The 20370-nt window shown below is 49.9% G+C and overlaps 1 protein-coding gene across 8 annotated transcripts in view; it reads right to left on the bottom strand.

Annotated features, from left to right (window-relative positions):
- WNK2 (WNK lysine deficient protein kinase 2) overlaps nt 1–20370 on the bottom strand; it is a 142598-nt gene that overhangs the window by 81206 nt on the left and 41022 nt on the right. For all 8 annotated transcript variants that reach the window (XM_045165135.1, XM_045165134.1, XM_045165136.1 and 5 more), the window contains exons 3-7: nt 16762–16934; nt 16309–16529; nt 12675–12832; nt 9888–9976; nt 7647–7866 (exon numbers count right to left, since the gene is read on the bottom strand). In XM_045165135.1, coding sequence (XP_045021070.1) covers nt 7647–7866; nt 9888–9976; nt 12675–12832; nt 16309–16529; nt 16762–16934 — 861 coding nt within the window. The remainder of the gene's footprint in view (nt 1–7646; nt 7867–9887; nt 9977–12674; nt 12833–16308; nt 16530–16761; nt 16935–20370) is intronic.

Raw genomic sequence — 20370 nt, 5'->3', positions numbered from 1 at the left:
CCCATCACTTTGGGATTCCCCACGTGAAAAGAGAGAAAACAAAAGAACAGACCCTGTGGCGCTGGATGGGAATGGTGTGAACTCACAGTTTTCAAAGTGCAATAGACATAAACACACCAGATGTAGATCTGAGCACATACAACACACGGTGTAGTGCGTGCTTCTGCACCACCCACGGAGTGGGCCTGGGGCAGTGACAGCCAAGTGGAGCCCGGCTGACGTGACAGTGCAGGACTCCCCATGAGACGGCAGGTTCAGGCTTGCGGGGAAAGGGCGGGGGAGTCGCACATCTCACTGTGCCTGAAATCGAGGACATGCTGGGAAGACGACAGACAGCAGGACAACACGGAAGCCAGCGTCCAAGGCCTCCTACTGGCTGAATCTGGGGCACTCTGAGCACTAAAATAAAGTGACACCATGATGGTTTGAAGGACATGTCCACAAACGCACACAGGACAAACAGAACTGATCTGTGGGGGCAGAAGTGCTTGGTTTGCTGCCAATATGAGGTTACACAAAGGACTGCCACATACATGCAGCTTGTCTCTCTCTGCCTCTCAGCCCTCTTGGCCTCTGTCTCTCTGCGCCGCTCTGTCTGTGTCCGTCTTTCTCTTTCTCCATCTGTCTCTCTGCCTCCGTCTCTCTCTCTCTCTCAGTCTGTCTCTCTGTTTCTCCCTTTATTTCTTTCCCTCCTGTGGATCACTCTCCCGTGAAGCCACTCTTGCCATGAGGCATCACTGGACAGCTCCAGACCCTTGGTGGGCAGGGCTACTCTTGGGATTCTGACAGCTGAGGCAGCTGTGAGCAAAGTCCCCATCTGTGGGAAACAGACACGGATATATTCAGGGTGCTCAGACGGTAAAGAATCTGCCTGCAGTGCAGGAGACCCAGGTTCGATCCCTGGATTGGGAAGATCCCCTGAAGAAGGAAATGGCACCCCACTCCAGTATCCTTGCCTGGAAAATCTCATGGACAGAGGAGCCTGATGGGCTGCAGTCCATGGGGTCGCAAAGAGTCGGGCACAACTGAGCGACGAACACTAACTAACTAACTAAAGTCATCTTGAACAGACCTGTCCTGCATTTGCAACTTCCCTCTAAGTTTGTGATTACTTCAAAAGACCCCTGTCAGAAGACAACTCCACTGGACAGAATGAACTGTGCAGACGTCCACCCTGAGGCTCCCACCAGGCTCAGCCCAGGACGGTGGAGGTGTGAGCAGGGCTGTGCCCATGGCCGGGACTCACTGAAGAGGCCGAGCAGGTTCCGCGCCCACCCTCAGTGCTACCCGCGTGGCCGACCTGACCAGAGGCCGCTGAAAAGGCGGCATCCCACAGATGCACCTGCCTGCCATTTCTATTTTCTGCCCATGACCCATTTTTCCTTACGTCTCCATTTTCACAGTCACCACCCAGTGATCATCTCCAAAGTGTTCCTTCTATTTTTTCCCAATCAGGAGAGAATTTGGCCACACTGGGGCATCCTGTTATCTGGAGGCTGTGAAGGTGGAAGGGCTGGTACCACTGACAAAAGAGCCCTGGGCTAGGCTCCAAGCCCCCTCCCCTCCCACCCTTGGGGGTCTACACAAGGGGTCACTTCCAGATCAAAGCCAGCCCAGGTCCCTAAAGAACTCACCCTTCTCTCGGCCATGGGGGCTTCTTTGTTCTGATCCATATCCACGTGGGCCACCTCACTGCATCCTCTACCCACCCCCAGTGCCCCCCACCTCCCCTGCTCCCCACAGGACCTGCTGGAAGTTGATGGTAGAGGGAGGAGAGAAAGCTATCCCATCGGCCTCCTCCCACCCCCAGCAGCCTCAGGAAGGCAGCCTCATCATCTTCAAAACTTAACGCTCGCTAATCTCAGGCGTTAACAACAGGGCAGCCCAGAATGGGGACCAGGTCCTAAAACTGTGTTGGGTTAAAGCTATCAGCAAGTGACCACCCAGCAGAGCTGCCAGGAGGCTGTGAGCTCTGGAAGTCTCCCCAGCTCAGTCTGTCTCCAGGGATAGCCCACGAAAGGCTCAGGCAGCTACCCCAGGGAGGAGAGCCTCAGACCCCAGTTTTGGGTCTGGTGTTTACAGATGTGTGGGGAGGGGAGGGGAGGGAAAGGGAAGGAAGGGGAGTTAGATCCTCACCAAGGGCTGCAGCACTACCACTGACCTACAAGGCCCAGCCAGGAGACAGGAGTTGCAACCAGTAACAACCGGGCCATTCACACAGGAGGAAGACCCCAGTGGGCAAATGCGGCCACGTTCAGCTCATCACAGGCACCCAGGGCTCTGGGTTCATTCTGTTTCTTAACAGAGTGCTGGGTATGTGTTGGTTATTATTATTCCTTAACTGAACACAATGATGTGCCGCCCTCTGCATGGATGCCATACAGCATGGAGGGTGTGCCCATGAAAAAGTGCTTTTAAAGGGAAACACAGGAGAGGAAAGGGGGAGAAGCCGGGCCCAAGGCCTGTGCTGTGAACTCTCAGAGACACCTTCTGCCCATGAGTCCAGGCAGATGCTAGAGACTTGGTAAAGACAAGGCCCCAGCTATAGGCACAGGCGTGTACCTAAGGGCCTGGGGGCCATGGGCATCCTCTATGTTGAGCCATATGAGGGATGAGTCCTCTCAGGAAGGTAGGCAGGTCCTGGAAGGGGTCCAGGCCACGTTTGGGCACTGCCATCCTATAATTGAAGAGTGTCTGGAACAAACCAAGAATGGAGCCAGAGGTGCAGGACATACCTGGCGTAGCTGAGACACAGATGGCTCCAGCTGTCTGGGTCCGGTGCCTCCAGGACATGCCACCACGTGAGTCTGTGTCCCCTGCCATTCTCATACCACCGCGATGTAGTGTTCACGGGGGAATGAGAATGCTGTTCACCACCCGTGCTTTCTGAGGTGCCGGCACGTTGACAGACACCAGCCCTCAAGGCCGTCCAGGGACCTACCTCATCTCCAAGCAGGGCTGTCCCAGCCCCCGGCCTGCCTCCCCCTCCTCTTAACACCGGAACAGCTAGAGCTGCAGGCCAGGTACTCCCAATCTCCACGGTCCCTCCAGGATGCTCGCCAAATGCAACTCACCCTCATGAATCTCAGCTCACAGGATACCAGCCTACACACGACCTTGATTGCTACTTATGTCTATGCTTTAAACTTCAGCAGAAAACATGGAGGGACCAATGTCACAGTATGGGGGAAAAAAAGGTCCTGAATTCATAGGACTGATGGGATGGTAACTCTTTTTTTTTTTTTTTAACTTTTTTAATGTGGAATCTAAAATATAATTAATCTATTGATATATATAAAACAGAATAGACTCACAGACATGAAAAAGAAACTATGGTTACCAAAGGAGAAAGGGAGGGGGAGGGGCAAATTAGGTCTAGGGATTAACAGATACAAACTACTATACTAAAATAGATAAGCTGGTAATTAACTCAATGCAACTCTCAGCAAATATGCAGCAATTCAACAGCACTATGCAAGGTCATAGAAAGATACTCCGGGAAGCCACAGAGCTAAATAATTCTATTAAATCTGATTATAGCAGAGGTGCCTGTTTCTAAGTCCAGGAATGTGGCCAGCAGCTGGGAAGGAGTCCTGACACGGGCACCATGCCATCAGCAGGAGGTCATACCCTCCACACATGCCAGCAGAGGCACAGGCTGCTGTCAAGGGCAGGGCAGGGTCCTGGGTGGCCATGCACCTCCCACTCCTGTCATCCACCAACCTGCTGCAACCCCCAAACCAAGCTCCATGGACCCCTCACCTGACATGTGCCCAGTCCCCCGGGGCCCCCTTGGTTTATGACTCCCACACCTTACACGGCATGGCCAGCCTCAGCTTCCTCATCTGACCAGAGTTCCATGGTACAGTGGTCAGCACAGGCTGGTCCCAAAGATATGCTGCCCACAAGAGCCTGTGCAGGCAGTCTCCCCTCTACCTCTTGTAGCCCACCTTCCAGGGCCATACCAGGGTCCTTCCCTACCAAACTACCAGTGGCCTTATTAACACTGAACAAAATAGAACAAAACAAACTAGAACTAGAACAAAATAATTTTTACAATTTGTATGGAACCACAAAAGACCCCAAATAGCCAAAATAATCTTCAGAAAGAAGAACAGTTAGAGGAATCATTCTCCCTGATTTGTGACTATACTACAAAGCTACAATTATCAAAATAGTATGGTACTGGCATGAAAACAGAAATATAGACCAATGGAATAAGACAGAAAGCCCCCAGATAAACCCATACACTTATGGTCAATTAATCTACCCGCCAAAGAGGCAGGAATATACGTTGGACAAAAGACAATATGTGGTACTGGGAAAACTGGACAGCTACACGTAAAAGGATGAAATTAGAACATCCTATAACATCACATACAAAAATAAACTCAAAATGGATTGAAGACCTCAGTGTAAGACTAGCTACTATAAAATAGAGGAAAATACAGGAAGAACACTCTTTGACAAAAATTGCAGTAATATTTTTTTGGATCTGTCTTCTAGAGTAATGAAAACAAAGGCAAAAATAAACAGGACCTAATTAAGTTTAAAAGTCTTTGATGCAGGATACAGGAAGCTCGGGGCTGGTGCACTGCGATGACCCAGAGGGATGGTATGGGGAGGGAGGAGGGAGGAGGGTTCAGGATGGGGAACACGTGTACACCGGTGGCGGATGCATGTTGATGTATGGCAAAACCAATACAATATTGTAAAGTAAAAATAATAATAAAAAAAATTTTTTAATTAAAAAAAAGTCTTTGCATAGCAAAGGAAACTATAAACAAAACAAAACAAAAAACCTACAGAATGAAGTAAAACATTTGCAAATGATACAACTGAAAACAGATTAATTTCCAAAATATGCAAACATATTCATATAGCTTCACTCTCTCTCTCTCTCTCTCTCTATATATATATATATATGTCACTAGAACATATATATATATATATATATATATATGTTCTAGTATATGGGAAGGTCCTGGGAAGGGGTCCAGGCCACGTTTGGGCACCGCCGTCCTATAACTGAAGAGTGTCTGGAACAAACCAAGAATGGAGCCAAAGCTGCAGGATGTACCGGGCGTAGCTGAGACACAGATGGCTCCAGCTGTCTAGGTCCCAGGTGCCTCCAGGACATGCCACCACATGAATCTGTGTCCCCTGCCACTCTCATATCGCCGCTATGTAGTGTTCACGAGGGAATGAGAACACTGTTCATCACCTGTGCTTTCTGAGGTGCCTGCACATTGACAGACACAAGCCCTCAAGGCCGTCCAGGGACCTACCTCATCTCCAACCAAGCAGGGCTGTCCCAGCCCTTGGCCTGCCTCCCCTCCTCTTAACACCGGGACAGTATATATATATGTTCTATATATATATACACACATATACATATATATATATATATATATATATAGAGAGAGAGAGAGAGAGAGAGAGGGACGCTATATGAACTGTTTGCATATTTTGGAAATTATATATATATATGTAAAGCCAAATTTTCACTGGAAGGAGTGATGCTGAAGCTGAAACTTCAATACTTTCGCCACCTGATGCAAAGAACTGACTCACTGGAAAAGACCCTGATGCTGGGAAAGATTGAAGGCAGGAGGAGAAGGGGACGACAGAGGATGAGATGGTTAGATGGCATCATCGACTCAATGGATGTGAGTTTGAGTAAACTCCGAGAGTTGGTGATGGACAGGGAAGCCTGGCATGCTGCAGTCCATGGAGTCGTAAAGAGTTGGACACGACTGAGTGACTGAACTGAACTGATATATACATATATATATATATATATATAGCCCAATCAAAAAAATGCACAGAAGACCTAACTGACACCTGTCCAAAGAAGACATACAGGTGGCTAGCAGGTACAGGAAAAGATGCTCAACACTGCTAATTATTCAAGAATGGCAAATCAAAACTACAACGAGGTATCCCCTCACACTTGTCAGAATGGTCATCTTCAAAAGTCTACAAATAATAAATGTTGGCAAGAATGTGGAGAAAAGGGAACCCTCCTACACTGTTGGGGGGAATGTAAATTGATGCAGCCAGTTCGGAGAACAGTATGGAAGTTGCTTAAGAAATAGTTACAATATGATCCAGCAATCCCACTCCTAGGTATATAACTGGAAAAGACAAGAACTCTATTTTGAAAAAAATACATGCACCTCAGTGTTCACAGCGCACTATTTACAATAGTCAAGACATGGAAACAACCTAAATGTCCATGGACAGGTGAATGGACAAAGAAGATGTGATATTGTATACATAAAGGAACATTACTTAAATAAAAGGAATATTGAAAGTGAAGGTGAAAGTTACTCAGTCATGTCCAACTCTTTGTGACCCCATGGACTATACAGTCAATGGAATTCTTCTGGAGTGGGTAGCCTTTCCTTTCTCCAGTGGATCATCCCAACCTAGGAATCAAACCAGGGTCTCCTGCACTACGGGCGGCTTCTTTACCAACTGAGCTCCCAGGGAATATTACTCAGTCATAGAAAAGAATGAAGTGATGTCAACTGCAGCAACATGGATGGACCGAGATGTTATCATACTAAGTGAAGTAAAGAGAGATATAAACATCATATAATATCACTACATGTGGAATCTTAATGATACAAATGAACTTATTCACAAAACAGAAATAGACTCACAGACACAGAAAACAAATCTGCAGTCACCAAAGAGTAATGGAGAGGAAGGATAAATTAGGAGTTTGGGATTAACAGATACACACTACTATACACAAAACAGGTAAACAATAGGACCTACTATATAGCACAGAAAAGTATATTCAATATGTTGTAAAAACCTATATTAAAAAATCTAAAAAAGTATATATACACATATACATAAAAATACATAAACATATATAATTGAATCACTTTGCTGTACACCTGAACATTGTAAATCAACCATACTTCAATTTTTAAAAATACATTTTATTGATTAAAAAAAAACATCTACTGGGGTTCAGGGAATCCACTTGTAAAGAAAACATCAGCCATACCTTTGTGACTTACTGCATTTCTGAAAGATGTGCTATTTTCAATGACACATTATTTTTTAAAAAAGATTCAAAAAAGGACATGCACTTCTGTGATTATGACAGGTGCAGCCAAGTACTCACTCTACTGCAATAAGCATGTAGATTTTTACTTTTGCTCAGATTTTCTAGTAAAAGTTAGTGTCTAATTTATTTCTCTTCTTTCCCCCTGTGATATGAAGCGTCTCTATACTTCTACATTCGCCAGGCTCTTCAGACCACAATGCCCCTCAGAAACAAAGTGAAATAAAGATCAAAACTCAAAGGCCTACATCTGCACAAAGTTAGCAAGAATCTGGTCAAAACAGGGCTCTTCCTAACATGCGAAAGTCCCCAGGGACATCTCTGCACTGGTCCACAATATCCTCTCACTGCACCATTTCCAAGGTGATATCCTACTGTGCAGCACTGTGATTCTGACCTGTGTTGTCCTTCACAGCTGCACTCAACAAATGGGGATCCTTGTTCCCAAAACTGCACACCCACTGAGGGACCATGCTCCTTTTCTGACTTCATTCTAATCTTGTGGAAACCACACACTTGCAAGGCACACACCTAGATTTGCCAAGAAACAAGCACACATTACCATTTCCTGTGCCACGTCATCTGGCGTCTCCCTCTCCAGGTCGAAGGTGAACTCTATGGCCCCGTTGTCCTTGGGCTTGCCCTTCAGTTTCTTAGGGTCCTCAACCCAGAGCCGCAGGGCAATGGTGGACTTCCTGCCATGGTCCTCCTCGGCCAGCTCCACCCTCACACCTGTGTCCTCCGCGAAGAAGGCGTGGCTGAGCAGGTCCTTGATCTCATACCTGGGAAGGAGGCAGCGGTCAGGCAGGGCACGGGCACACTAGCTGAGAGGGCCCTGTACCTGCCCAGCTCCCCCTGGAAAGTCCTCTGACCATACCACTCACTGGGCATTTCTGCCCCCAAGGGCAGCACAAAACAGTACCTCTGCATTCCCTAACTCTCAGGGGAAGAGGAAAAATCTGCTACTTGAACACATCTAACTACATCCTACATAAGACCTTTTTTTCCTCTCATTATAAAAGAAACCTCCATTATTAAGAGATGTGGGTAATTCAGAAAAGAATTTGTAAATCAGGCTCTGCATTGTCCAGACAAAGCCTGCTGAGATGCTGGGGAACTCTCATAGGATCCGTGGATCCGGGTAAAACTGAACTGGACCTGGACGAGGCAAGCCCCAAACTCCCCAGTTCACTACCCGAGGGACCCTGGCCTCCAAGAAGCAGGGATAATTTTGGAGGTTCCCAAGGACAGGAAGGGGGGTAGGGTGGCGTGTTGCCCTGCTAACCACTCTGCCGCCCAAATCCACATCCCTAAATGCTTGCCCAGTTTCTGATCTTTGGCACAAACAGATCCCAGTGCTGTCCAGGGCCTGGCTTCCTCCCAGCTTCCTGTCTGTGGTCCCCGTGGGCTCTGAGATCCAGTGGCCCATCACCGATTCTACTGAGGGCAACACATCCCACGGGCAGTGGAACCATGCCACCTGGATAGCTCCATGCATGAAAAGGGGAGGGGAGGGTGAGCAACCCTCACACAGGCTGACAAATGCCTGTGGGGACCCCGGGGAAGCCCAGAAGTTAGGGCCCCTAGGGGCACAGACGGCACAGCCCCTGGGGGCTCTGTCCTGGTCTGGGAGATGGTTTCTGTACTTTTCTGATGTGAGCTATAGTTCACAGTTTTTTAGTATTTTCTCTTTAAGAAACATAACATGCAGAGGGCAAAAGAGAAGACTCAGGAGATCAGGACAGGCCTGAGAGATCAGGACAGGCCCCTACACGAAAGATGACAGAAAGGACAGTGGTCAGCGTTGGGCACAGTAACATGGGGGAAGAGGCATGAGCTGGCTGTGCAAGGGCAGAGAGGGGATACGAGGGGGTGCTGCTGCTGCTGCTAAGTCGCTTCAGTCGAGTCCGACTCTGTGCGACCCTATGGACAGCAGCCCTCCAGGCTCCTCTGTCCCTGGGATTCTCCAGGCAAGAATACTGGAGTGGGTTGCCATGAGGAAGAGGTATTAAGGGGAGACACGGAGGAATGGGGAAGGTGGGGAATGGGCAGGATAAGAGAGCAGGGGAGGAGGAAGCGGGGGGAGGAGATGGGAGGAAGGAGGAGGAATAGAGGGTTGATGGGAGGGAAGGAAGGAAGGTATGAAGGAGTAGGGAAGAGAGAGTAAGGAGGGAGAAAACAAAGGAGAGACAGAGAGAGGAAGGAGCAGAGAGGTGGGAGAGGGAGGGAAAGAGGAAAGAGAGAGGGGGAAGGAAAGGAGGAAGGAAGGAGGAAGGCTCAGAACACATACCCAGCTGAGGAAGGAAGGGCCTTGATCTGAGGAGGGAGCTGGTCTGGGGGCATCTGGAGGGCTCTGACTTGAATGTGGGACTTTGAAATGGGTCAGACAACACGTGCATGAAAGACATAGCCTGGAGTTGAGAGAGCGGGGCAGGATGAGGCTCGATGGGAACCCTGGCATGGGGGTGTCCTCCAGACCAGGGGGAGGGATAGGCTTGCCAGGGACAACACAGAAAAAAAGCAACAAGGGCAGAATGAGGCCCCAGCAGCCCCCACACTCCAGGCTGGGTGGGCGAGAAGCAGCCAGTAAAGGGGATGGGGACTCTAGGACAGTACCCAGAGCCAGGGAGTGTGTTCCAGGCAGCAGAAGTCAGGTAGGGGCTGCCCTCCAACTGCCCAGTGGGCTTGTTGGAACCCAGTATGCCTGTGGCCTGAAGTGGCCTGTCTCCCAACTCTCGCCTTCTCTTGGGATGTGATTTCAGGCAGAGCAACAGCCCAGATCCAGCGCTGCCTGGGAACTCACCTTTCCTCCTTGTTTTTGCAGATACACTCCCCAATAATCTCCTTGATTTCAGGATCGTGCACTTTCTCAAAGCTGGCTGGCTTGATGCCCTGAAGATGACATGAGCAGAGTCACCTGACATCGAATTGGGATCTGTTTCTTGCTCACTTCACACTCACCCCAGTAGAAGAGAAAATGGGAAGTGCAAGAGGCTTGTTTGGGGTTGGAGGGCAGGGGCATCATTTCATTGTAAGGCCCCACTGAAGGGTTACTGGGAGTAGTGAGGTCTGAGGATGAGAAAGACTCGGGAAACTCGGAACAGACATGAAGGATGCTCGCTCTACCCAATCCAGCTCCGCACAAGGGAGCATTTGCACTCTTACTGCACAGAGGAGGTGGGTGTGGGGGAAGGCACACCTACCCAAGGCCACACACCAGCCAGGCAGGACCTCCCAGGCCAGCTGCCCAGAGGGTCTCAGAGGCTGGACAAGGAACCCTAAAGAGCTGGCCTTTCTTGTCATACCTCCCTGGAGGATGCAGAAGTCACTCTGTGGTCACTGTTGCTGGCCAAGGGCCACCAGAGACTCTGGCCACACTGTGGTCACAGGCGGGGCTGACTTCCAAGGCCTAGTGGCTGGAGCGGGTTGCAGACAAGCATCTGCACCAGGAAGGTCCACAGCCGGCGGCCAGATCAGATGACCTTCAGGCAGCAGGAGCAGGAGGTGGCCGTGTACTAAAGCGGACCAGAAAGCCAGCGGGTACCAGGGGTGTGCAGCCAGAGGCATGGGGGGAGCAGAGTTCCGATCCCACAAGCAGATGGGATTCCAAGAGAAGCAGGGGCTGGATGGCAGGGCTTATTTGCAATCTACCCAGGGAGGGGTTTGGGTGGAGGGGATCCTGGCCTTTGAAGATTTGGAACAGAGTGAGGGCTCAACCATCATGTTCTTCCTCTTTCAAAAAGACTGTCTTCAAAGGTCTCGTCCTGGCTTTTTTTTTTTTTGAAGCATACATTTTCCCACAGAGAGGGATGGGGGAGAGGGGAGGTGCACCCTGGGAGTGCAGGTGAGGCCCCAAAGTGCCCAGCAAACTCCTGCCTAGGACAGCTGGCCATAACCAATGGGTCATGCTGTGTCTGACATGTAGGGGAGTTTGTGCAGTAACAGACACAGCCCTTGGCTTTAAAAGTGGGCAAGGGGTCCTCCTTGAACATGAGACCCCCGTGTTACTCCACTGAAGCCAACAGAAAAAGAAATTTAATTATGCCAGAAAGAAAGGCCACAGTCCTAACAGGGGTGGGAACCAGTGGTCTGAGAAACTATAAATACTGGTAAGGGTGCACATACAGCATCATTTAAATCTCTGGAAGGCTGTGGCAGAATGTGCCAGAACAAGGTTGAAGGGGTTCACATCTCTGGGCTCAGAAGCACAGAGTTGGGGCAGCTGAGAACAAAGGGAACCAAGACCCTGCAAGGACTGGAGCAGATGCTGGAGGCTGGACCAGCGTGTGGGTATGGCGTGAGGGCCCAGAGGACCCAGAGCACGAGGGTGTCATGGCAAACAGAGGAAACACCAAGGATCAGGGAATGCACCTTTCATCAGATTTCCTCAAGGAGGCAGGGTAGGTAGGGCCTTGCTTTACTCAAACCAACATGGGTCCACATAGGAGCCTTGGGACCCTGACCAGTGTCCTGTTTCCCAGGGCCTAAATGGGGGGCAGAGTTGCTGCTGAAAGAACCCAGGTGGCTAAGGAGTATGTGCCCAGGAGTCTCAGTCCCTGTCTCCCCAAGCCCAACAGAGGGACCACCACCCCATCCACACACACAACCAGGACCAAGGTCAGCAGCAGCTCCATCTGCACCCTGGGCCCCAGCGCTCCTCCAAGACCTGGCAATGAAGCCCTAATCTCCCTTGAGTCCCTCCCTGTCCCCCTGGAGGACCTGCCCATGGCCGATGGGTCACCTCTCTGGTCAGCACCTCTGGGGGAGCAGCACACCTCTGCGGGTATCTGACCCACACCCACTAGCGCCACTAACCAAGGATTCTCTCTTCATACCTTGCACCCTCAGCAGCACACAGGAGGCGCTTAGAGTGAAAAAAATGGCTGATAGATAACTGAAAATGAAGACTTAAAGGACAGAAACAAGCTGTGACCTGCGGGGAGGGCTCAAAGTAGAGGGCGGGATAAGGGCAGGTGCTCTAGGGTTCCAAGAGCCATGGCACCTCATGCTTCTGCAGAAGTGAGGAGGCTACAGGGAGGTGGGGGCTGGGGTTGGGGAGAGGCAGCCAGCACTTGGGTGGTGGGGCCTGGTACCTGCAGGTACAGATGGACAGTGAGGCACCAGGGCCCAGAAAAGGCACAGCCCCAGCTGCCCTGGGCTGGATGCTCCTGCTGCATTCCCCACCCAGCAGGACAGCCACAGGGGGAGGACAGGATGGTGTTTTCAGAGCTGAAACCATCTGATCAAAGTCTAGGGACGTGCCAGAAGGTGGGAGGGCCAGCAGCCTCCAGGTGGCACAGAGGAGGGTCTCTATGCACAGGTGGCCTGGGCCTCCTGGAGAGGCTCCTTTGGTGCTCCAGCCCGCAGCACTGCCTGAGGCCCTAGTGAAGGCTCCAGGGTCCACCCACAGCCCACGTTACAACTGCTGCTACTCCACAGAAGCTAGGAGACCCCCTACTCGTCCTCTAATTCTCTGTCTGTAAAACGGCTTCCTTCCCTTCCTCACATGGCTCCTGTGAGGATTTTACAAAGCACACAGAGCTCAACGTGGGGCGCACAGCCAGCCCATCACAGTGGCCGGTGGACTCACACAGGTGACCTTCCTGTAGATCTGGGCGGCATTCTGGCACTCTGAGTAGGGGTACTCTGAGGTGGCCATCTCCAACATGCACATCCCGAAGGCGTACACGTCCACAGACTCATCGTAGTGCTCCTCGTACATCTCTGGTGCCATGAACTCGGGGGTACCTGCACCCGGGAGCAGAAGACGCAGGGTCAGTGGTCACTGGGCCCCGGAGACCCCTGGGCCTCTCTCAGAGTCCCACACCTCCTCCCCCATCCACAAGCCAGGACGGGCCCTGCCCCCATGCTCCTTGCCATTGGTTCTAGAATCCAGGATTCAAACAGGATTCTGCTTTACTGATAGAAGTTTCCCCAAATCCGCCCTCCCCATACCCTCCCAATTCTACGGTGGATCAGTTTATAGCGCCATCCCCTGATCACAGAGCTGGGAAACCACTGCTTCCCAGAAGACAGGGTCTGTGCCAGAAATGATGGAGATGCCTCTCTTTGAGGAGGCAGAAGTCTGAGCATATCCCTCCTGGCTACAGGCCCAGATAATCCAGAGCAGACAAAAACTTGGGGTCACCACAGACCTTCGTAAATTGTAAAAGCCTAGAAAGGCCCCCATGTCCCTAGTCAAGCAGAGCATCAGTCAGCACAGTGATTCTCTTCACTAAAGACGGCTGCCTGGGGACAGCTGGGCAGGTGCCAATCATCTGGCAGGTACCAGCAACGTGTTACGGTGAGAACTGCCCATCCATTCTAAGCACAAGAAATTTTAAAACCAAGCTTACTCTGAATTTTTAAGGACATGATAGACTCACATAGGCTGAGTAAAATAAGCAAAATATATGACTGTACATGCATGCTGACCATCCATATAAAACAATAAGCACAGACAAAGTGACTCATCTAGAAGGTGGGCTTATGGCTTTTTCCTTTAGTCTGGTGTTTGTAATTTTTCTGTAACAAATATTTGCTTTCAAAATCACAAACTCTTTTTATATATTTTTTTTTAAAAAGGCCCAACTTAGCATCTGTCAAGCTGAATGCAAAGAAATGGGGCCATCAATTTCAATAAGACTGCTTTTAATTTCAACTTCTCCATCTTTGTTGACCTTGGAAGATTCTCAAAACGTTCCAGTTTTTTTTAAAAAAGCAGATGTAAAACAGTACAAACTAGTGTGTTAAAAAGCATGAGGTTTGAGGGTATCTGGCATGCAGGCAGATTAAGGGTGATTTTAATTTTTTCTCCTTTACCCATAATTTCAACTTAAGATGTATTATATATTTACCAAAAAAAAAAAAAAAGTTAAGTTTGGGTAAAAAATGGAAAACACAAGAATCTATGTCAAGTTGAGTTACACACATGCATAAAGAATTCTCGAAGATTCCATCAGAAATAATGATGAATAGAGCGAGAACTGGAGTTCAAGGGACCTTGCACTGGCAATTTTTCATCCTTTTGGGGTTTTGAACCATACGATAATACTGAAAATTTGGGCATTTGGCCATGTCCATCTACAAGGATAAGAGAGAGGAGCCTCAGGGCTGCTGGCAAGCAGCTGGGAGCAAAGCCGGCTCAGAGAGGACCCAACGTACCTGTTCAGGACTCCTGATCACTCAGCGCAGTCTCTTCTGAGACCCTTGGGAACCAGAAATGCTGCTTTGCAAGAAATACCCCAAGGACCCAAGATGTTCTGACTCTGTGGGAGTAGAGTGGACAGTGGGTGTGTGGGGGGCCCAGCTCCAAGGTGGGATGGTGGGTGATGCCAATTTTGCACCTGTGTGAGGGCCACGGACACCGAACTTTTTTCTCTTTCCTTACAACACTGTTTAAATCTAAATGTTAAGAAGAATGTGTGCATGCTGGCACCCATACACACGTGTCCAGGGACCTCTGGGTGCACCTCCTAAGCCCCACAGCTCTGCATCCCCCAAGTTGCAGCCTCCATGGCTGTGAACACCTGCAGGAAGGACCGTGCCGACCTCACCTCCACCCACTCAGGGCCCGGCCAATGCAAACGCAGTGAGAGCACACCATGACGGCATCAGACCCCAGCGGCCCTCAGGGACAAACCCCACCAGGGTCATGGGGAGCCTTTGGGAGGCTGCCGCCACCAGGTATCTCAAACCACATCTTATCTGCACAACACCTCTGACGGCTGCACCTAGAATGGGTCCACAGTATCAAAGGCCCCCATAGGTACCCTGGACACAGCATGGGGGGAAAAGCCTTGTTCACAGGCCTAGGGGGTCCTTCACCTGACCACAGACCCCCACTCAGCTGAGGCCCCTTGCTGGGGACAGGGCCCTGCTGCCCACCTGTTTAAATGTGCTGATCAGCCTCCATTTACAATGAGCATGGAGCTTCGAGGGCTCCAGCTGAGCAAAAGGTGGGGTGATGAGGGAGCCCTGTGGAGCCAGACGTTGTGTGGGGCTCACTGTGCCTCCAGAAACACGCAGGCTTCATCTCACCCCACCACATCACTCAGCAACTGCAAAGTCCATTTCCAAGAGGAAAAAGAGCTGTCAAAGCAGCCCTAACTTCCAAGGCCAAATCTGCAAAGCCTGCCTGGACACCTTTAGCAGCTCAGAGGCTTGGTGGTGTATCCCCTAAACCCCTGGGTCCCACAGCCAGGCCCTCACCTGCTCCACCCATTTCACAGATAGGGAACTGAGGCCTGAGTCAACCCTTGCATCACCACTCAGCTCCCCTATTCGGCCAGAGGCCTCACATCCACAGGACACCGGGTGGCTACCTTGTCCCAGATGTTGTCACACTCCAAAACCACTAGCCTGCCAGAGAAGTTTCCAGATTCCCAGCAGTTCCATTTTCCACAAAACAAGTCAAGTTCTGTCTCCAACCATACAACAAAACCATGAACTTGCCAAGCCCTAATCACCCTCTCATCTTGCTTATGTGGGAAGAAGCCATCACATCATGGCATGGAGGAGAGCCTCTCCCAATCTTACCTGATCCAAACTTCCAGAGCCATACCCTACAGCCACCTGACCCTGCAGCTCACCGGCACTTTCCGACATCCTGAACCCTATAAATGGCTGCCCCACAGCCCCTCCAAGCACATTTTTTACAAAACCCAGGAAGGGCTCCCCGCAGCTCTGGTGGACACAGTGCCTGCTGTGTGCAGGACCACATGGGGCTGGCATGAACTGCAGACCATGTCCTCACGACAGCCACAGCCACAGAGGAGCTTCTCTGAGGAGGATAAGAAATGCAGGCTAATAGCCAGCAAGCTGCCATCCACATGAAATCCCTGAGCCCCCACACCCCTCATGCTCACTCCATACCCCAAACTACCCCAAAGGTTTCCTCTGTGGGTCTTGGGATCTGGGGCACCCTCCCCTTTCTCAGTCCACTGAAGGCAGCTCCAGCCTCAATGACCACAAAGTCCCCACATTCTTCTGTCCTCCAGATCTCTTTCCTGCACCCAAGCACCCTTAGTGTCCACAGGCCCTTGGGTGCCAGTCAGCCTCAGCACCCAAGGGACACAGCTAAGGGACTCACACACGGGGCATCCAGGGCTGCAGCCAGGCATCGGGGGCACAGGCAGCAGAGCCAGCACTTGCAGGATGGTGATCCTTGGCAGGTGGGGAGGTGCCCTGAAGCACAGGGGCATGAAGAGACAAGATGGGCTCACCTATCACGCTTTTAGCAAAGGATGCTCTCTTGAGGGTGGCCAGGCCCAAGTCGCCGATCTTCACAGACCCTGTGGGCCCAGTGATAAAGATGTTGTCACACTTGAGGTCCCGGTGGATGATGGGGGGCGTCCTGGTGTGCAGGAACAGCAGGCCCTTCAGGATCTGCCGGCACCAGCTACGTAGAACCTTGGGCTTCATCACCTTGAACCGCTTCAGATACCTGCAGGTGGGGGTGTGGCTCACCCACGGCTCGTGTGGGGAAGGGGCCCCCAGCTGCTGAGGGCTGTGTATTTATTCCCCAAACAGGGGCACTTCTGAGAAAGGGCTGTTGGCCACACCAGCCAGGACCACCCCAAGCAGACGCAGGCCCGGGGCCTCAGCCATTGCAACTCTTGAGCCCCAGGCCAAGCCCACCCCAAGGCCCCAACTGGCTGGGTGGGTAGCATGCTCACGTCTTCAGTGTCCCCGAGGTCATCAGTTCGGTCACCAGCACGATGCACCGCTTCCCCCTGGCACTGGACTCCCAGAAGTCATAGAAGCGCACAATGTTGGGGTGCTGCAGGCCTTTCAGCATCTCGGCCTCCTCCTTGAACCGCTGCCTCTCCAGTTTGGTGAGCTTCCGGTCCTAGAGAGAAACACACACAGACTGAGAGGGACACTTGGCACAGCCTCAGGCAGAGGCCTTCCAGGGAGCCGGGGCCAGGACTCTGCCAGGCTGCTCTCTCGGCTCTTAACACACAGCACAGCAGGAAGAAAGGACTTAGACATCTGGGGTTGAGGGAAATCTGACCCAGTTCCAAGTCCTTCCCCTCTTTACCCACAGAGAGCAGGACAGGCCTCTGATTCATAAAGCCAGCACAACTGTTCACGGTTCTCCAACATCTGGAACATCAGACCCTGATATCTCATCGATTTCAAATTAGCTTCTCCCTGCTCAAGAAGCTCAGCAAAAAGGTCTCTGGGAATCAGAGACACCTCCAAACCCCACACTGTAATGCTCATGTGCTTTTTCCCTAAAAACACCTCTGAGGGGCAGCATCAAGACGGCGGAGTAGGAAGATGTAGAGTTTGCATCTGCTCAGAACTAGGGCACTGACAAGGCCCTGGTGCGGGACCCCGGACACCTAAGGGGCGGGAGGAATCCCTGAGCAACCAGGTAGGACGTGGGAGGGAGGGAGAGAAGAAGAGTGGCGGTGGGACCAGACAGGCACCACTGAGGGTGTCTGGAGGACAGGGAAGGTTTCCGCACTCAGAGGAGCCCACTCCCCACCAAGGGATCAGCAAGGACAGGGAGGGACCTTTGGGAGTCTGGGAATCAGAGGGGAACACAGCCAGTGTCTCCTCTGCCCACTCAGCCCCGGTGAGTCTGTGGGGGTCCTGGGCCTGAAAGCCCCACCACCCACTGGGGCCCCCTACAGCTGCACAGATCTCAGGCCTAAGACCACCCAGCCCCCCTACCACCCCAGGCCTCTTCTAGACGCCTGCATCTTGGGCCTGAGTCCAGCCCCCACGCCTCTTCCAGCTGTGTGGATCCCAGTCCTGAGCCCTCACACCATGAAGGCCTCTTCCAGCCACACAGTACTGGCAGCCCAAGTCCCGCCCCTGACAGGGCTTCCTCTGGCCATGTAGGTACAGGCAAGCCGGATGCCACCCGCCTCCAGGGCCTCTTCCCTGGCTACGCCAGCCCCTATGGGCACACCAGTGGAGGCCTACGCCCCAGCTGGCCTACATGGCATGTGTGCTCCAGGCCAGCTTCAGGAACAGATGCTAGTGAGCAACACATGTAGATATGACAAAGCAGGTCCAGAGACCTATCTGGAGGTCTTGGAGGGTCCACTGGGGAGGCAGGGGTAGGCTGTAGCTTCCAGTAGAAGGAAAAACACAGGAAGAGGAGGCATGGAGAATATTTTATTTATTTTTTCTCAATAATTACTTATTTTTATTTATTTATTTGGCTGTGCTAGGTCTTAGCTGTGTCATGCGAGAGCGAGATCTTTGACCTTCCTTGCAGCAAGTGGAATTTTTAGTTGTGACATGTGGGAACTAGTTCCCCAATCAGGGATCAAACTCAGGCTCCCTGCAATGGGAGCATAGAGTCTTAGCCACTGGACCACCAGGGAAGTCCTATTTTTATGTCTTTATCTTTTACTTTTATTCTTTTTCTAATTAATTTTTAAATTGCTTTATTTTCTTCCTTTGCCTTTTTTTTTTTTTTTTTGCTGTTATCGTTCTGTTTTATTTTGTCTTCTTGTTTAATTTTTAGAGTTATTTCGCTAAATATAATTTTTACTTTCCTAATTTTACCTCACTTTATAGTTTGGTACTGTTTTGTTCTTTTCTGCTTGTTGCTTGCTTGCTTTTTCTTTTTGCTGCACTTTAAGGCTTACTGGGCCTTAGTTTCCAGGCCAGGGCTTGGGCCTGAGCTCCTGTGGTGGTAGCGCCAAGTCCAAACTGCTGAGTTGACAGAGAACTGCAGGTCACAGGGAAATCAGTCAGCGTGAGGTCTCCCGGAGGTCCTCATCTCAGCACCAACTCACAGCTCCACTCAACTGTCTGCAAACTCCAGTGCTGAACTAATCAGGTCAAATAACCAGCAAGACAGGAACACAGCCCTGCCCATCAAAAACAATGGGACGACCAAAAAAAAAAAAAAATATGTTACAGATGAAGGAGCAAGGTAAAAACCTTGGCAACCAACCTGAAAAAGAATTCAGAGGAATGGTAATAAACATGATCCAAAATCTTGGAAATAGAATGGAGGCGTGGATCAAGAAAATACAAGAAATGTTTAACAAGGACCCAAAAGAACTAAAGAATACACAGTGATGAGCAACACAACTGAAATGAAAAATACACTGGAAGGAATCAATGCAAAATAACTGAGAAGAATGAATAAGTAAGCTGGAAGAGCAAATGCTGGAAATAATTACTGAGGAGCAGAATAAAGAAAAAAAAAATGAGAAGAAATGAGGACAGACTCACAGACCTCTGGGACATTACTGAACACAACAACATTCAAATTATAGAGGTCTCAGAAGAAGAAAAGAGAAAGGGTCTGAGAAAATATTTGAAGAGATTGGTCAAAAACCTCCTCAACATGAGAAAGGAAATAGCCACCCAAGTCCAGGAAGCACAGAGACTTCCCTACTCAAGGAGACAAACCCAATGAGAATCACACTGAGACACATATTAATCAAACTAACAAAAATTGAATTCAAAGAAAATATTAAAAGCAGCAAGGGAACAGCAAAAAATAACACACAAGGGAATCCCCAAAAGGTGGTTATCCGCTGATTTTGCAGCAGAAACTGTGTAGGCCAGAAGGGAGTGGCAAGATACATTTAAAATGATGAAAGGGAAAAACCTACAAATAAGATTATTCTAGCTAGCAAGGATCTGGTTCAGATTTGATGGAAAAATCAAAAGCATTATAGACAAGCAAAAGCTAAGAGAATTCAGCACTTCCAAACCAGCTTTACAACAAATGCTAAAGGAATTTCTCTAGGAAACACAAGGAAAGAGAAAGACCTATAAAAACAAACCCAAAACAATTAGAAAATGGCAATAGGAATACACATATCAATAATTCTCTTAAATGTAAATGGATTAAATGCTCCAACCAAAAGACTGGCTAAATGAATACAAAAACAAGACCTGTATACATGCTGTCTACAAGTGACCCACTTCAGGCCTAGAGACACGTACAGACTGAAAGCGAGGGGATGGAAGAAGGTGTTCTATAGCAAATGGGTATCAGAAGAAAGCTGGAGTAGCAATTAGATAAATTAGATTTTTAAATAAAGTAAAGACTATTACAACAGACAAGGAAGAACACTACATAATGATCAAGGGATCAATCCAAGAAGAAGATATAACAACTGTAAATACTTATGCACCCAACATAGGTGCACATCAAAACATATGGCAAATATTAACAGCAGTAAAAGGAGAAATCAACAGGATTACAATTATAGTGGGGGGATTTAACATCCCACTTATACCAATGGACAGATCATCTAGACAGAAAATAAATTAGGAAACACAAACTTTAAATGACACAA

This window comes from Bubalus bubalis, chromosome 3 (assembly GCF_019923935.1).
Source record: "Bubalus bubalis isolate 160015118507 breed Murrah chromosome 3, NDDB_SH_1, whole genome shotgun sequence".
NCBI classification, from domain to species: domain Eukaryota; kingdom Metazoa; phylum Chordata; class Mammalia; order Artiodactyla; family Bovidae; genus Bubalus; species Bubalus bubalis.
Note: the sequence above shows the minus strand (reverse complement) of the source record. Positions and strands in the feature narration are given on the sequence as shown.